The 18,429-nt window shown below is 56.9% G+C and overlaps 1 protein-coding gene across 8 annotated transcripts in view; it reads right to left on the bottom strand.

The window, feature by feature from the left end:
* ZMIZ1 (zinc finger MIZ-type containing 1) overlaps positions 1 to 18,429 on the bottom strand; it is a 196,851-nt gene that overhangs the window by 18,928 nt on the left and 159,494 nt on the right. For all 8 annotated transcript variants that reach the window (XM_058671271.1, XM_058671276.1, XM_058671274.1 and 5 more), the window contains 4 exons: positions 8,031 to 8,175; positions 1,954 to 2,068; positions 1,197 to 1,414; positions 475 to 673 (listed from right to left, as the gene is read on the bottom strand). In XM_058671271.1, the coding sequence (XP_058527254.1) occupies positions 475 to 673; positions 1,197 to 1,414; positions 1,954 to 2,068; positions 8,031 to 8,175 (677 nt within the window). The remainder of the gene's footprint in view (positions 1 to 474; positions 674 to 1,196; positions 1,415 to 1,953; positions 2,069 to 8,030; positions 8,176 to 18,429) is intronic.

Here is an 18,429-nt window from a genome sequence, read left to right as displayed (position 1 = left end):
TTCAGCTGGACCCTGGCTTCCAGCTCCTCCCACAGCCCTGGTGCCTTCCCACCCCTGCCTTGCATTCCTCTGGGGGCTCCGGCTCTCCTCCCATCCCCTCCATCCTTTAGAAGACCTGGGGAGTAGGGTTGGGATGTGGGGGTGTGGTGAGGAAGGCGAGGACAGCACTGGTCCCAGAGACCACTCGGGGGACGGACTGGGAACAAGGTCAGTGCTCCCATAAGCAGGATGCCCAGGGAGCAATCTGGAACCTCATTCTACACACACACACACACACACACACACCCTAGTTATCTGCCACACGAAACTACATTGCCACACCCATGCATACGCCCCTGCATGAGCTTCCACAAAAGCCCAAACACACCCACACCCTCACGCCTCCAGTTTCCTATTTTCACCAACACCATGTCTCTGATTCCCCCAGGGACTCTCCACCTCACAGGCTGCACCAGGATGGGTGGGGGTCCTTACCGGTCCATACTGGTTCATGTCCTTGTTCTGCGTCTCCTGCAAGGCTGCCACAGTGGCTGTGGCCGTGGCCGTGGCTGTGGCCGCTGCTGCCGCCACTGCTGCTGCTGCAGCGGCTGCTGCCGGCTGTGTAAAGTCAGCAGGTGGCCTGGTGTGAGGAGGGATGCCCATGCCTGCGGGGGCGCTAGGACCCCCAGGGTAACTGTGTGGGAGAGGATGCAAGAGTTAGAGTCTTGAGTCTGCAGAGGAACCTGTGACAAGCTCTGAGTGGGACACGGGCCTCCCAGGACTGGGTGAGCGGCCAGCTGTTGTGACCTTGGAGCCTGTGCTGGGTGCTGAAGGCCGGTGGGTGTTCGTGCTTGGCTGCACCCAGCCCACTTCATGCCCCTGTAGTTCCTTCCTTCCTTTTCTTGGGACCAGAGGAACCCCCAGTATTTGGACAGCTTTGCTTCCATACATACCCCAGTAAGACAGAACAGACAGTTTTTGGGCAACTGGTTGACCTGTCTCACTATCCAGCTACTCTTTTCCAAGGTAGCCCATTCCCTGTCTCCAAGTTTCTACTCAAAGCAGAAAAGAAGCTTTTTCATCCCTCCTGGGCCCAAGGGCTACCAGAAACCAGGGACAGAGCTTCCCCATGCTACTAGGGTCTGGGAACACATAGCTAGGATATAAGCTGGTTCCTCCCACCTGGGTGGCTTGAGGAAACCAGGGCCAGCACTCACCTGGCACCGAAGCCCCCACTGCCGGGGTAGTTGGGCCGGCCGTACATGCTCTGCTGGATGTAAGGCTGCGCAGGGCCAGCCTTGGCCGGGAACTGTTGCTGCTGCCCAGCAAACTGCGGGGAGTTGAGGCCAGGGTTGCTGGTGGTCATGCCTGATGCCATGGGGTTGCCGCCTGGATTCATGGGGTTGTTGGCATTGGCCATGGGGTTCCCGAGGACCTGGGGGCAGGTTGAGAGAATGTCACAGGGCTGCAACCCCAGGTACCACATGGTCGTGTTGGAGGGGAGGAGGGAGAAAAGCAGGTGCTACATAAGGTAGTGGTGTGGGGCGGACAGTCAAGGCCATGCAGAGGTTGTGAGTTGGTGGGGAGGTGGGGGGCTTGGGTTAAGGTCACTGGCGCCCTCCAGCCCCGGGACTTCTATATGGCTATGGCCGAGGTGGGCAGAGAAGCCTGGGGCTAAGCATTGGGACTGTCAGAATGTTTCATGGGACTCTGCTCTGGGCCACTCTTTTGGACCAAGTCCACATGTGATAGAGAAAAACCCTCTGCCACATTGTCACATATCAAGGGCAGCCACTCCTCCTGGAAGGCCATGAGAGGAGGAGCAGACAGTCCCCAGGGACCAAGCCACTGAGGCAGGGCAGGCCCTTCCTGCATCCCACAGTGGGGGCAGAATCTGAGAGAGGAAGGCAGATGGTATGGCATCCTGTGGCTGGGAGAGGATCCCTCCTGTCACCCGCCTGCCCCTGCTCTTACCTGGCTCTGGGACGTGTTGGTCACTCCCCAAACAGTAGTGACCACAGATAGGGAGCCGGGAGGCTGGTTGGTGTTTTGCTGCCAAGGGACAGAGTCATAGGGGAAGGACCCATCACTGCAGAGGGAGGGAGAGACAGAACAGATTCTTAAGGGCCAGTGAGTGCAGGCTTGGCCAGAGCTTGGCAGCTCGCACACTGTCTAGGGGATGCCTCTAACCCACTTAGGTCTGTCAGGGGTCTGACAGAGCAGAGGTGCACCTGCTGGGACATGGCTTCTCTAACTACCATGGAGGCCGTCACAGTGTGCGTCACCTCAGCTCAGAGTTTGTGGGATGCACTCCTGAGCCAGCAGCACGGGACCAAGTCTCCCTAAGCCCTAGTTCTGGCTCCAAGAGGCCTTTGAGGGCGAGCTGGGCTCCCCTGCACTCCCTCTGCCTCAGAACAACCAGGGCCCCCTTCAGTAAGGGCCGTGAGGGTCTGGCTCCCCAAGTCTCGTGGCTGGCCTACGGGACATTTGCTTCCCTGTGTCACCCATTCCTCCTGACCTTGGACAACGCCGCCCCACCTCCTACGTTGTCTCTTGCTCATCCTCTATGAGCTCATCTCCTCCCTTGACCACCTGAGAGCCCGTGCCCAAAGTCCTCTGTGGCTTCCTTGTGTATGAAGCCAAGTCCACGCTCAAACTCAAAATCACTGACTCTGTGAGCCGCCCCTACCGCCCCAGCCCTATTTAGCCTAGGAGCTACTCTTGGACTTGGTCATCATGCTCCGCAGTGCCCATCATGTCTCGGGACAGATGCCTCCCCAGGAGGCCCGCCCCGTCCCACACAAAAGGACTTAACCTCAGATCTTAGCTCTGTGCTGAGACCTGCAAAGAGCATTCATCCAGGTCTGCCACTAACTGTCCCAGTGCCATAGTGGGGCTCTGTAGATCCAAGAGGGCGGCAAGGGGAGGAGGGTTGGTCAGTGGAGGGGCTGAAGCTGTCCTCCCCACCCCCCCGTCTGCATGGCCTGCAGGTTTAGGGTTGGCTGAGTGGGCTCCTGCCATTGAGCACAATTCCAGGGGCTGTGTGTCGCCCCTTCCTTCCCATCCCTCCACCCTCCAACTGCTGCACAGGTGTTCCCAGAGTGGACACTTCTGGGCAAAGAAGCAGGCCAGCTTCTGGTAAGACACATTCTCCAAGCCTGATGGATGGCTTTCACTCTTTGCTGGACTTGAGTGGACTCACCTAACCAGCCCTCCTACTCTCCTGTGGAGCTCCTTCCCCAACACACACGCAAGCGCACACACACGCACACACACACACCTGGAGCTGCTGCACCCACAAAGGTGCTGTACTCAGGGATGCTCTGGTTTTCTCCCTCAGGCCTCTGGGGCTCTGAATGGGCAGGTGGTGACCTCAGCTACACAGGGAGTAAGCAGCCCAGCTCTTTCTATTGTAGATATTACCCCAGTCCCTGCCATTTTGGGGAATGAATCAATGGATGGAAAATCTCTCGCTGTGTCACTGTGTCTTTCAAATAAATAAAGCTTAAAAAAACATTAGAGGAGACTCCTCCCCCCTCCCCAACATGCATGGGGTTCATATCCTGCTTGAGTGGGCTGGGCAACATCCCCAACTGTAACTTAACACAAGCCAGAAACTGTCTTTTGCTCTAAGTCTTGTCCCTGTGACCCTAGCAACCTGCAGGCCACTCAATATTCAGTGCAGATGCAAGATTCTGTCCCAGAACTTGTGTGGCCCAGCTCTGGAAACAGATCACCCCAGTCACTACCACTTGGGAGCCCTCTGGAACCTGGCAGAGTTCCCCCACAATCTCTGCTGGGGCTGGGGGGCAGCAACTGATAGCTGGTTACCTCGGCAAGGAGGTCCCGGCTCATCAGGAACGCTGTTTGAGGTCCACAAACAACAAGCTCACAAAAGTGCCGTGCAGCTCCGTGGGTGGGCCTTGTGGGCGGAAACCGGCTCCTTCCTGTTTCACCCCCGCCCCCGGCTCCCCTAACCTCGGTGAGAAGCGGTGTTCATCCGTGTTCCCAAACTGGGCATCAAGTCCTGGCTGGCTGGAAGGTTCTTGCACACACGGCATGCACATGAACATTGGGGGACAGGACGTGTACCCGCACCCCGGGCCCTGCTGGCACATGACTGCACACGCGTACCTGGGGGGGGTGGCCTCAGAGCTGGCTTTGTCGCCACATGCACCTGCTACAGAAGCAGAAGTGGCAGTTGCACCGATGGCTGTGACTCATCTGGGGGGAGACGGCTCCTGCTGTGGCAGCCGTGGCTCCACCCCCGCTGGCCCACCACAACCACTGGCCATGCCCCTTTTGCCTGGACAGACAACTTGCCTCTCCCAGGGGCTGCCCGGCTCTCGGACTGCTTGCTAGCAGACAGGTAGGAGCCTGGCTGGGGAGAAAGGAGGGAGCAACAGAGGTGACCTAGAGAATGGTTTATCAGGGGTGGGGGAATGTGTGGCCTGGAAATCATCAGCTCTGGCCCTGCCAGAATGGGACTTGGAAATTCACTAACTTTATGACAGATCTGTTTTTTGAGTTGATTTTGCAGAGCCTGTGAATGAATTTCTAAGTCCCCAAACGGCCCCTGGCCTAAGGGCACTCTGTGTGTATGTTGTGTTTGTGTGCTGGGAGGGAGCTCCTGAGACTGTGTCTCTCCCTACCTCAGATAAGCACGGTTTAGCCTGTAGATGAGAGAAGCCCACTGCCCTTGGTACACCCCTCTCACCCTCTGGGGCCTGGTTTTGGGCCATAAGCTGTACCCCTCCCACACAGGCACCAGAGCCAGAGTCCCCCGGGGGGAGTCCTTAACAACCTGCCAAGAGAGTCCTGACCTGGGGGCAGCTACATCCCATCTCTGCACCTGTGCCTACCCAAGGACTCCCGATGGGCCTGAATTGCCCCTCTCATCCTGCCTGGGTGCCTCCAGAAGCCACCTCCTCCAGGAAGCCCTGGCACATTGGCCTTGGCACACTCCCGGGGCTCCCAGGACAGCCCTGCCCGTTTTCCTTCTGCCCCAGGAGCCATCTTCACACACCCATGGAGTTCAGGGCGCCTCTACTGAACAACAGCACCTGCTTGTGCTGGATACTGGAGGGACGCTGGGAAGGAATGAAGTCATGGACCAGAGCACCAAGCACCTGCCTCCAGGGTGCTGGCACTCGGGGCCCAGAAGGGCCAGGTCCTGGCTCCTCTGTTGGCCAGCAGTGAACGAACACACGAGTGTGATGGCACCAGGTCATGGAAGCGGCCACAAGCACACAGGCCCTTGGGTGCAGGCGGAAACTCAGGCACAGGGAGAAGAAAGGGATGACTGAGGCCCCCGGCTGGAAGGCAGCAGAACTGCAGCTCCACTCCGCTCCTCAGCAGCCCACCCCTCGGCTCATGACGCCACCTGCTATTCCCAGGGGCATGAGGGCTTCCTCTACCCAGGACTCTCTCCCCTGGGTCCCCCATCCCCAGCCACGATCATGCACCTGGAAGAGGAAGAGCGGCCACCCTTGATCTTGGAGTCTTCCCCTGCTCTAGCTGGCTTTGATTGTAATCAAATTAACAGCACAAACCAGATTTATTAGGCTCTTAATTACCTTTGCAGCGCTGATTTGTAAACGGACAACATGCTAATCACAAACGGCTCATTAAAAAACCTGGAAGAGGAAGGCGTGGATGGATCCATGTGGGCATCGAGTCTGCATCACCATGGGAATACGGCGAGTGTCCCGTTGCCCGGTTACTGGCTAGGACACCCCAAGGCCTCTCCTGGCCTCCCTAGTTCTCCTGGAGTGTTCTGGAACTCTGGCCTGGACGATCCTCCCAAAGGGCCTTAGAGAGTATAAGGGGCTCACCTGGAGGGGCAGCCCAGGTCAGGTCCCGACACAGAGCCCTGAATCATGGCATCACCCCTGGTGACTGCGGTCACCAGAAAGTGCTGATCCTGCTGTCTCTAGAGGTGGAGGTGGGAGCCCTAAGCTTCGGGCCTCTGTATTTCCCTCACTCTCAACCCTCAGAACTTGCAAACAAGACTACCCCTCTGCTCCCAACAATCTTCAAACAGCCAGAGTCCTCTAAGCTGCAATATCTGAGCATCCCAGGGCACTTGGACTCATCTCTGAGCTGGGGTCGCCTGCTCCAAGCCATGTGACAGAACTGTTGTGATGAGACACTGAGACAAGCCATACTGAGACACGTGGAGGAAGGCTCCCCACCCACTCTGCCATGGGCACACGAGGGGCTAGCAAGATGATGGCCACGCCAGAGCAGCCCAACACACCACAGCAGAGGCTTGCCCTGGGTAAAAACACGGCTCCTACAGGCAGGCAGAGTCAGCCCCGTGGGTCTCAGGCCTGAGTTAAGGGCCAGGAGTTCTGGCTGCTGGTTCTTCTCCCCAATCCCACTGCCCTCAGGTGGCAGGATGGATGGCTTCCTTTTCAAACTGGGCTAATTGCTAGACGCCAACACTCACTGCCTTTGGATGTCCAGCAAGGCACGGTGTGTTGTTGAATACCCAGCTCCGCCCCTGGCGGGCTGTGTGTTCCTGGGCAGGTCACTTTCCTACCTTAGGCCTGGGTCTCTTCTGCTTCCAGAAGGCCATGGAGTAGCATGCCAGAGTGATCCTGGAGTTCTCAGACCACTTCCTAAGAGACCTAACCCAGGGAACTGAACTTGGGGTGGCAGCCCTGGAGAGCAGCCCAGGGTTTGGCGGCCCCAAATACTTCTCAGAAAACCTGTTTAAATTTACAAATCACACCTGCTCACTCTCAGCCCAACGTCCTTCAAGGTCAAGATCTTCCTGCCTCCACATAGCCTCCTAAGCAGCCAGCCCTCCTTCTGAACTCCAGGCCCAGTCCTGTCACGTGCCCTCCACCCCCAATTCTGCACTACTCTCTTAGTTCTTAACTTGATCCCAGTTATGTTCAAAGATGACCTGGGATTTGCAGCCGAGCAAGGAGCAAGGGGAGGAAGAGGAGGCGGCAGGGTTGGCTTCTCTGGAGCAGGGCTGATGCCTCCACCCCCTAAAATGTGTGTGGAAACTCCTGCAGCCGGGATGCTTGGGAGAGAGGGACAGCCAACAGAGGGGGAGGCGCAGTCATCGAACATGAAAGGAGCAAGATTCTAAATGTCAAGCAAAGCGTTGCACCACGGGAAAGGGAAAAAAAAAAAAACTATCCTGGCTCCATGCCAGCCCACAGGGACAGGCACACAACTGCAGGAGACAGGCAGCTGGAGCTGTCAGCAGCCAGGTCTGGAATCCAGCAAGGCAGTGACCCTGGGTGGCGACAGGCTGCCTGTGACACAAAGCACTTCTGACCGAGGCAGGTAACCACGTGTCAGGAGCCATCCTGCCCAGGCAGGGCGCCGGCCCCCGACTAAGCACTAAGGTTCTTTGCGACTCCAGGAGTCAACAATCCTCTAATTTGATTTATAAAGCATGGCTGACATCCGAGTTGCGGGCAGTGCCTTGTCGGGGTGACCCAAGGCTGCCTGCTGCGTGCTCCGGACTGCAGGTCCCTCCGCTCAGTCGCGCTGGATAATGAGAGCAGAACTCTGACTGCAAATACCCCTCCCGGTCCTTAGTAGGGGTGCACCCATGGAGCGTGAACCCACGACAGGTCTTGTTAGTGCAGGGTCAGCCTGCAAGTGTGTTGGCACAGAGTTGCCCCAACTCGGTAAGGGACTCAGGAGACAATGAACCAGGGACATTGCCGGCTGGGCCACTTGTTCAGTGTCTGGCCTCACTACTTCCAGTCAGCCATGCCCTCCCTCCTGCCTGGGACCCTGGCTGCTGGTGGCCCTGGTCTACCTCTCATTCTAAGTTTACCCAAGAGCCTGCTCAGGAAGGTCCTGAGTTCAGGAAATCCAACTCCCACCACCATTGACTGTCAACCTGGGAGCCTGGGACTTGGCGTGCCAGCAACCCCCCTGTCTGAGTGGACAAAGCAGACAGGCTGGAGGAGAGCCTGATGGGATCTGAGAGATGAACAAGTGCATTTCAGATGATGCAAAACCCATCTACCTTCCCTTGAGCCCTCCGAGCCCCTCCCCTGCTCCCTCGGCCCCCTCACCTGTGTGACAGAGTGGGTTTCATGGAGCTCATGGAGTTGAGGGGGGGCTGCATGGGGAGCTTCCCAGGGGCGTCGCTCTGGCGGCTCTTCTGATGCCGCAACAGCAGCAGGCGGCCGAGCTCTTCACACCAGGAGGACAGTAGCGCTGCGGGGAAGAACAGGACGGTCAGTGGGCACCCTGGCCACCACTCACACACCCTCTCTGCACCAGCAATTGCTGACACCGACCTGGATTCTGAAATTCATAGGACACTTCAGAACTCATAGAGCCCCGAGAGGCCTTGGTATTCCCTGCTGTAAAATGGAGCATTTCACACACAGCACCCAAGCAACCTAATGCACCAATTGGCGCCCACTGGTTAGCTCAAATGTGGCTTCTCCCATGGGTGGCATTAAAAATCATAAGGCTTGGACCCAAACCACAGGACTCCCCATGAAATTCCACCTAGCAAACACCCATGTAGCAGTGCATTCTTTCCGGCTACCTGCGCACCTGGACACAAATACTTGTGAGGACAAAGAATTTTGGAGTGAGGGGTCTGGGCACCCCAAACAGGACACAAGAGCCATGCACGGCCAGGTGGAGAGGGTCTGGCAGGAACAGGGCACTGGGGGCATAAGGGGTCTTCCTTCCTGCTTCATCATCCCAAGGTGGCCATCAGGGGCCAGTGGCACTGTTGAGGTCCATGTGTATCAGCTGGCCACCATGCTGGCTGGTCCTTCCAGAGCTTTGCAGAGCTGAGATTTGGGGTGCAGGGATGGAGGTAGAGAGGCTGGACCTCAGGTTGCTTAGAGGTAAGGAGAGCGGAAAGGTTTTCTCTACACTCCTTCCCAGACATGGAAGAAATCTGTGGATGCTAAGCAGAAGCTCAAAGGTTGACCTTGACTCAGCCAATGGCCCACTCCTGCCACATCCAACAGAGTCCTGCAGGGCATGGCCAGGGACTGTCTGGACCGCATCTGCTCAGCCAACCTCCCTTCAAGAGGCCCACCCTTGGACACAGTACAACACGCATTTGCATTGGCCCGACAGGAAGCTGGGTATTAGCTGCTATAATTTCCCATTCTACAAGATGAACAGATGCAGGCTCAGGCAGGAGGATTCATCGTAACCCCCCAGTGAGTGTCTGCACCAGACAGGAAGGGAGGAGACGAGACCCTGCAAGAAGCCAAACCTTCAAGTGCTCAGAGCCTCCCAGTCCTGACATTCAATAAGGACCCCCCCTTAGGCCCCTCTGAGCTCAGCAGGTCTTAGGGGCAGATGCCAACATGCACAGAGACCAGGAGGGTCTGGACATGGTTGTCATTTTAGGCTATCCAGATCCTGGGTTGGGGGAGGGTCCCTTTCCCCTTAAAGTCCCAAGAGGAGGAGCCATGACTGCTGAATACACCTGCTGGGATGCTGCAGAATGCAGAGATACTCAACCACAGATCTACGGAGGCACCTGCTTCTCCTTCCTGAACGGTCTCAGGCTACAAAGATACAGCCCAGCCCTCTCTACAAGGTCACCTTGTGTGAGAGAAGCCCCTCAACTGGCAAATGCCACTGTAAGGGGACCCCAGCCCACACCTGCATTGGCTGGCAGAGAGGTGGCCCTTTGGCGAGGCTGCAGTAGGCAGAACGAGTTTCCAGATCGTTCTTCTCCCAGGCTCCTTAGTTACGGCTGCTCGTGCGGGGACACTGGGCATCTGGAAACTCATTTGCACGCCAGGCACGAGGCCCAGCGGATCGCAGCAATGGAGAGCCGGCTCTCTTGCCAGCACAAAGGATGGCCGCAGATGGCGCCGCCTGCTGCCCACCCCGCCCCTCCCAGCCCTCACTCCTCTGCGCCAGGCAGGGGGGCGGGAGCACCGTGGGGGATTCAGAGCTTTCCTCCAATGTCACAGGCCGCCACCCGCCTGGCCAAGGACAGCCTAGTGGAGTGGCCTTCCGTAAAGGGAACACGGCAGCCTGACTATGGCAGGCAGGCATGATGTGTCTGTGATAGCCACAACTCAGCACAGCTGCTGGCACGGCTGCATTCTAACCAAGGAAGAAAGAAGGGGGAGTTGAGGGGGAGGATCCACTACCCCTCACCCCACCCCTAAGGCTGGCCGTAGAGGGGCTTATGGGCAGCCCTGAATGTAGTGGTGCCAACCAACACAAGGGGTTCCAAGGTTAATGCTTAACCACAACCCGCAGGAATCTGCAGCCCAACACGGTGTCTGGGCACTGTGAGAGAAGCAGGTGGAGGCCTGTTCAATTACAGAATAACATAGGCTGGAGGTGCCAGTCCAAGCTGGGAAGCCCTGCATGGGTCTGACCTACCTTTGACCTATGTGCATGTTGGGTGGGGCATGAATAGCCCCAGGATGAGGTGGGCGGGGCAGGTGGGCGTGGTGTGATGTGCCAGGGTGTGCTGGCAATGGGAGGGAAGCTAGTCTTACCCTGACCCCTCTCTGAAGATAGGTGGGGCAAGGAGTGGCCCTTGGACTGCTGGGAAAACCTGCCCTACCTTGTCCCCTGAGCCCTACACCGGGTGCTGACAGCACTGGGCTGTGAGTACTCCCCGCTTTTCACGCAAGAAGCACAGCTGAATGCGTCTCAAGATGGCCTTGGACAGTGCTTCTGCTTTCCCTTGTCATGGGCCGGGCTGGCTGGCTGCAGCCCAGAGCACACGTCCCCTGCACATAGCACTCAGAACCATGGTCGCCCTCAGTGGAGCTGAGAACCACAGCGCGTGCTGAGGGGGTGTGCAGAGGCTTGTGGGCTCCAATGTGCATCCTCCTTGGACCCTTAGCAATCTGGGTGTCAAAGTGTGTGTCTGTGTGGGGGGCAGGAGGCTGCTGTGAGCAGAGGATTTAGCTATAACCCAGGGGAGGGGGAGCAGGGGCAGGCTGGACCCCTCACCTGGGGGCTGATGATGCAGCTGAACTAGCACCTCTGGGCCAGGCCTCTGTAGTAGTGAGATCTGTGCTGGGCACATCTAGCTGCAAAGCCATCTTTCCCAGTGCCTAGGGTGATCCCTAAAGACCCACACACACAATCCCACAACAGAGGCAGAATTATGTCATAAGCAGATGTGCAATGAGTTGTCAGGGGAATCCTGGTAGGAAGCTGGACTCTGCACCAAGCCCCATTCCCCACCACCCTTCCCAGTCCCTCCAGGCACCATGTCAAGGGCCTCAAGCCCTTCCAGCTGACCTCAAGATGCTCACAGCTGGAACCCGGGCAATGGACAAAGGCTGCGGACCCCAAATACCAACTCTGGGTCTCAAGTCTGGTTTCCGAGCACTCCCCAAACCTCTCAGCGTCAACTTGGCAGGCCCAGTCTGACTCATCACCCTTGTTACCAGGTTCCCACACATCTCAGGCTCCTAGGTATTTGGCCACTCACTGCATAGTCATATTACAAAGAACAGTGAAGTGTATCTGCTGCATGCAGAGTCCCTGGTTGGGCCCTTCACTGAAACCCTGAATGGCTCCCACTGCAAAGTCCAAGCCACTCAGGAGGATGTGCAAAGCCTGGCGGGCTGGGGCAACCTTGACGTTCATCCAGCCTGATCTTTGGGGACAGTTCCTGTCCTGTGGTTCAAACCCAGGGACCTTGATGGTCTGGGATTGAGGCCCAGTTGTAGGATTTACAGTGCTGCATGACCATGGACAAATGGCATGATCAAATGACAGCTGCTCCTTACGGGGGTGATGTTTAGATGACATGAGTGCCCCAGCAACTGTTTAAAGCAGTGTCTGCAAGGCAGGTCGTGGCCTGGTGGGTAGTCTCAGCAGAGCAAATGCCCACTGTTCTCAGCAGGTGCCTTTGCCCAGTGGGCTCCAGACCCACCTCTGGACATCATGTGACCCCATGCCTCTTCTTGGCTTCCGCAGAGACCTTTCACTGAATGTGTGCTTCTATAGGGCTCATCTCCAATGGTTCTTCCTCCAGGAATCCTTTCTAGCCCCTTCCTAGCTCCCAATGGGCACCGGTGCCCACCCAGGCCTGGCAGGGGAGTGGGGAATGATGAACCAGGAGCAGTGATGGCTGCATATGTTGGCCCTGAAGTCCACAGAGCCTAAGATTTTACAGGCTGCTTCACTGTTGGGACCCATGTCTCCCATCTGTAAAATGGGCTTCCACACAGGGGATCAGATTAATATTATTGCTCAATCCAGGAGGTCTAAGTAGGAAGTGCAAAGCCCAGGAACCCCATGCCTCCAGTGGTGTCACACAGCATCAGAGCAGCTGATGAAGAATGGCCCCAAGAGGAAACCCACCAGAGCTGATCCTGGCTCTACCTACTTCTGTGGGACCCCTCAAGCTGACCCTTCCAGCACCTCCAGCAGCCTCCTCTCCCAGGGGATGAGCTGAGTTGCCACCCTGGAATGCAGGCACAATGACAGGCTCATACAGTCAGTGCCAGATGCATGCAGTAACAGAAGGCATCATCAGCCCTGGTTGGCAGAGGAATGCGCAGAACAATGGCTGTGGGGCGTGGGCACCTCTGTCACTTCTGATCAGAGCATGGCAGGCAGTGGGGCCAGCGTCCTGGGCACACACAAAGCTCCAGAAGTTTCCACGGGATGGGCGTAGGACCTGCTGTCCCTCAGGCCAGGCCCTCTGGCAGACAACGGGGACCTTCCTGTTTTCCTTGGTGAGCCGCCACCCAAGCCACAGCGAGGTGTCCTGATTTGAGGCACAGCAAAAATCCACTCCCCGTCTTCAGGCGGTTGCATTTTGGCTACAGCCAGGGGGAGGGCACATGGGGCCCCAGAAGGAAGCCATTTCTGCTTTCTCAAGTCCCCTTGGGCTCCTGCAGCAAGAGCAGGGCCTCAAGGTCCACCATGGCCCACACTCAGGCCTGGCATCTCTGTTGGCACCACGGAGCCCTGGCTTTCAGCAGCCGAGATCCAGACAGTCAAGGTCAGCTCCACTAGCAAGCAAGCAGCAGCCCCGAGGGGCCAGGTGGCCTCTCAGACTCCTGCTGTCTGCACAAGAGTTACAAGAGACATTAAGGGTTCCTGCTAGCTCCCTCCATGCCTGGAGCTTAACTCTTAGACTAGGTTTTCTACAAGCAGCGCCAAGTCTTATAGTCAGTGGTGTGATGGATGTCCCTTGTCGATGGCACTAAGATGATGAGGTGTGTGACAATGGTGGGGGGGGGGGGGCTCTTCTGTTCATACGACCCAGTGTGTGTGTGTATGCGTGTCAAGAAGCCTTGAGGATACAGCAGGATTCAGGTCCTGGGGAAGGCAGGGAAGGGCAGGACATGGCCAAAAGAACGCTGGGAGGGTACAAATGGGGTTCCCTCTCCCAATAAGATCACTTGTGACATATTTTCAAGTGCTTCTGCCCCATCAGTTACTATGGTCACACAAGACCCTCCAAGTGACAGCAGGGCACAAGTTCCATTCCTATAGAAGGACCTCAAGGTATAGAAGCTGGTCAGGAGTGGCTACCCCAACTGCTGGGATGGACAGGAGAGTCAGGCCTCTGGTTCCACATCCCCAGCACCTGCAGCTACCAGGGGAAGATGGGTCGCACCCTCCCTCTGCTGTCTTGTCCCTCTCTCCTCACTGGCTATCCCCCAAGTCAGGACAGGGGCAGCTGACCATTTTCCTCATTCCAAATCAGCCTCCTGGCAATGCACCCTTTGCAAGGTGGTCAGGAGCTGTTTCGCACAAATGCATCCTGGTCACCTCTTGGCTGGCTGCCTGGGCTGGGGAGTGGGGAGATACAGCCTCCACAGCGTGAGTGGGGGTTGTGCTGGGACGTCAGCCTCAGCAGCCACCAATGGAGGGTAGCACCTGCTCAGCCGCCGGCGTGACTAACAGACACGAATCACAGCCAGAAATAGACACGCAGCGAGGCCGGCAGAGACAGACATGCACGCAACATGGGGCAACAGGACCCTGGATGAGGTAGACAGAACCATGCCCTGGTGTCCTGGCTAGGCCTGACTGCAGCCCCTCTGGGGGGATGTGCCTAGGGCTCCCTGGAGATGCTGCCACTGTGCCCAGATCATGCTCTTCCAACCTGATATTCCTCCTTCACTTTTCACACACCAGGTCTTGGTTGCAGACTTCACAGCTGCACAGAAGACAGAGCAAGGGGTGGGGGAGGTGGGCAGGACCCAGGTTTCAGACAAGCAGGCCTGGGCCTGTCTCCACGTCTTTCTGGCAGGTGGGGAGATGTGGCAGGTCGTATAGCCAAGGGTCCCAGATGGACCTTGGGGAGGCAGGAGATTGTGAATTCCTGCTTGCCAAGGTCACCTGAGGTCATGCCCCAGCTCCAGAGTGAGGAGGAGGATTATACAAGCACACACACACACACACACAAAACCTGGCCTGCCCAGAGCATTATATAACAACAAATTGCTATATATTGTTACCGTTCTCTGTACTGTGCACCTGCTCCCTTTAGGATGGCCAGGCCCCCATCTCCTCCAGTACCACCTCTCTCCCTCAGCTCCACAAGGATCATACAAATACGTAAGAAGGCCCCACGCAGCCCCCTCTCCTTTACCTTGGCCCTCAACAGGGTGCCTACCCAGGTTTCCCTGCAGACACCTTGTCCTGGGCAGTGCAGACCCCAAGGAACTCACCCCAACAGCTGCCAGCTCCTGCCTCACCAACAGTGCCAGGTGGGCCGTCTTAGGAGTTGGCTGGGTGCAGGGGCTCCACACTCCACACTTGTGCCCCACCTGCACCAAGGGACCTGTCATGGGGAGGACGATGCAGCGGGTAGAATGTGACCCTCTCAGCTCCCAGCTCACTGTGGATCCAGCAACAGGGTTCCTGAACTTGCTGCTTTGCTCCCGACAGGGCTGGGTGGTCTGGCCATGCCCTGGGAGAACAGGACCTCTGGGACATTGTCACTGTGCCCAGCTCTGGGCTGGGGCTCCTGGGCTGGGTTTCCTGCCTTTGCTGGGGGCATCCCCAGAAGTGGAAAAAGAGACCCTCCCTGGCCTGCCGGTCCTGGGGGTCAACTCCGCCCAGGAGGAAACAGCACCGGAAGCACGTGACTGTGGTGGAGGACAGGAGGGTTGGCCCCCAAGGGGGAGGTGGGGAAGACCCGGCCTGGCTCAAAGCAGGCTTCTGAACCAGTGGGGCCCTGAATCTGTTCAATGGGAGACAACCCTGCTTGGAGGCTCCATGGGGACACAGGCCCTTCTCAACTGCCTGGCAGCCTCTGTCCCATAAGAGCCAGCCACTATCATGCCACAGGCCCAGAGCAACATGTGCTGTGAAATGACATCACACCTGCATGCTGGTACATTCCTGGAGACAGCTCTGTATCTCCCACCTGCGCCCTTCTCAGGGGGACTCGCATCACCACAGCATCTCACTCGGTCTTGTATGTGACTTAGGCAACCTCCTTTCCTCGCTGCAATGCACAGCCCTCCCTAAGTCTGTGAGCTTGCTGCAGGGACATCTCTCTCTGGACCTTGGCAGTCTCTCAGATGATGTTGGCAAAAGCCTTTTTCCTTCCTGCCACCTGCAAGGCTCACCTTTCGCAGGTGCCAGGTGGCTCACTGAGGCCCCACAGCTGACATGCCTGAGACCTGGGCCATGGGAGCCCCAGAAGGCAGTACCCACCCAGCAGCCTCTGTGTCTGGGGCCTCAGAGAGGTCCGGGCATGGCTCTCATCACTGAAAACTTCATTCCTGGGAGGAATGGATCAGTGAGACGCAGCTGACCCCTGGGAAGTAAAATAGGACACTTGTCCTGAGGTGGGGAAGGGAAATATCTTCCCATGCTGCAGCAGGTAACCCTGACTTCCACTGGCTTCCAGTTTTCTACATTGTTCTCACACTCTGCTCCCTGCTGTGTGGGTAGGAAAAGCAAAACAAGGGTCAGCTGGACCTTTGGCTACAGATGATTGTCCATTTCTGCTTGGTCCCTCCTCTTCCCGTACACCCCTTCTGCAAGGACGCCTGGCCAGGTTGCAACATCCAGGGAGGCTCCACACTGGTCCTGCCCGGCCCTATTGGCTTCTCTGTCCTGGGAAGGTCTTCAGGTCCAGGGGCTGTCCCTGTTTCCCAGAACACAGCAGCTGGGAGTGTCAAGGTCCTGAACTCATCCAATGCTGAACTCTGGAGGACCTTGGAGCCTGCAGGGCTGTTTCCCAAACTGGTTTGGCTGCCCCTCACCTGGCCAGGCTGGGCCTGCTGAGCAGGGTGCAGGCACCTACCTAGAAGGTCAGCTGGGCCTCTTGGGACTTGAGATAAAACTCCTGGCCTGGAAAACTCCCCGCCACCTCACACAATCATCTTGATCTTCCTAGGTGGCAAGTGACACTCCTGCCCCATACGTACACAGTTCAGGTGGAAAATGCTTTCTGGGGCTGCCGGGCTTACCAGTGCCTGCTATGCCTTCTTACCATGCTGCTGGCCAAAGCAGGCACCTGAGCTGTCAGATACTGCAGCCTTGCAAGGCACTGGTTTACAGGCCCTCAGCAGGTCCCTAGTGGGGAAGCCAGATGCCCTGCCTCCTGGCACACCTGTGGCAGCTTGTGTCATCTGACCCCAGGAATGGGTATTTGTGGGCAAGGACAAAGGTAAGGGGTACTGGAGAGCAGCCAGCATCAACAGCAAAGTCAGAGAGGGGCAGTGACCCGGAGAAGGGCAGGGCTGCCACCACCTCTACTTTCAGAGCCCTGGCAATGGGCCCATGTGCCCCCTTCCGCAGCACATACCTCAGACAATGAATTGAGGCTAGGAGGCCTCCTGGGCTGGGAGAAGTTGTTCCTAACAAGACAGATCTCAGGACCCAAGAATGTGCCAATGTCCCTGTGTGGCGAAGGCCAACAATCTTTGCCCCTGCAAGGAGCATACGAGAAGCCAGAGGAGAGCCAGGGCAGCGCCTAGGGGATGAGGTCAGAGGACCAGAGAGATGATGGTGCTCCCCACCCTCCTGTGCCCAGTGGGATCTGAGTCAACACTGGTGTGACCAGCAAGGTGAGAAGTGAACCACGCCTGTTGTAGCTGGGAACTCCAGCGCTCAGCCAACCTCATTCCAGCAGCCAGCCAGCCCAAACTGCACATCCACTGCATCCTCAGGGCCAAACACCAGTGCCCACTGCTCACCCGCAGGGAGCTGGGCGGCAACAAGAAGTTGCAAAAACCCATTCCTTCCTGGTCATGGACTTGTCACTGAGGCCTCCCAAGTAGAGGCCTGGCTGTTTGTCTTTCACGATGAGATCAGATCATGAAGTCGGGCACTGAGTGAGCTTGGAGGGCCCCTGCGTCCCATCCCAAGCCTTTGACTCTTCCTGGTGAGCCTGACCATCCTGGCATTTCAGTTCTTAGAATGAGCCCTGCAAGAATGTCCAACCCAGGGCACTTTGTGTGCCTACAAAGGAACCATCTAGAAAGCTGTCCAGACTCAGGGTGGACACCACAGTAACAGGTGCATGAAGCGTGTGTGAGGTGCATGCCCCACACTCTCTGCTCCGCTCCTGAGGCTGGGATCAGGTTACCCGCCGCTCTTTGAGACAAGAGACTCCGGGAATACCTGTCATCCAGGCTTTTTTGTGCAACCCCCACCCTAGCCCGCTTCTCCTGGTTGATCGGATCCTGATCTGGTTAACCTCAAGGCATCCCTGCACCTGGGATCAGTAGTGTAGACATCCCTGCCTCCCTGTTGGAGGATCACACCAGCATTCGGAGGGCAGGAGAAGCCTGGCACGGGTCTCTGCCTGTCTGCCAGCCTCAAACATGCAGCTGGCAGAGTGCCATACCTTTCCCTGATCCCCTCTGTGGGAGGTGACAAACTTCAAGTGGGTTTTCTGTCCACCACAGTGAGAAGGGCCTTCTGGAGGCTGCTCGCCCAGCAAGGGTGCCCGCCGGCCTGCACAGACCACGTGTCTAGACCTCCTACTGGTTGTTCAGAGAGCCACAAGTGTGGATATTTAACCGAATCTTGAAAACCACCACATCCAGCTGTTCCCACCTATTGAGGTGCCTAGTGGGGCTTGTCACCAAGTGGATGACTCTGTTTTCCTAAACAGCATTTGGTCCACTGGACTCTCCTTTTAATGAGCAGGTGTCCCTAGCACATTCTGGAGAATGCCCATCATTCTTTCTGCACATCATCTAGTGATTTAAGTTAAGCACAAGTCAGTGACAATGGCAGAAACCCTGACACAGACTGAATTTATAGGAAGATGGGGGGGAGTGGGCAGGAACAGGAAATGAGAAGCCTTCTCTCTCTACAGAGAAACAAACTTTACTCGTTGAAACAATTTTTCAGTGAGGTCTCTAAATACCCTATTGGCTTATTGCAATAAAAGAATTATTTTATAAGAATTAAAAAAAAACTTCCATTTGTGGGCCTGGTGTGATAGCACAGTGACAAAATCCTCTCCTTGTAACCGCCAGGACCCTTTATGAGCACTGATTCTTCCTGGCTGCTACACTT

Source organism: Ochotona princeps, chromosome 13 (genome assembly GCF_030435755.1).
Source record: "Ochotona princeps isolate mOchPri1 chromosome 13, mOchPri1.hap1, whole genome shotgun sequence".
NCBI lineage: Eukaryota > Metazoa > Chordata > Mammalia > Lagomorpha > Ochotonidae > Ochotona > Ochotona princeps.
Note: the sequence above shows the minus strand (reverse complement) of the source record. Positions and strands in the feature narration are given on the sequence as shown.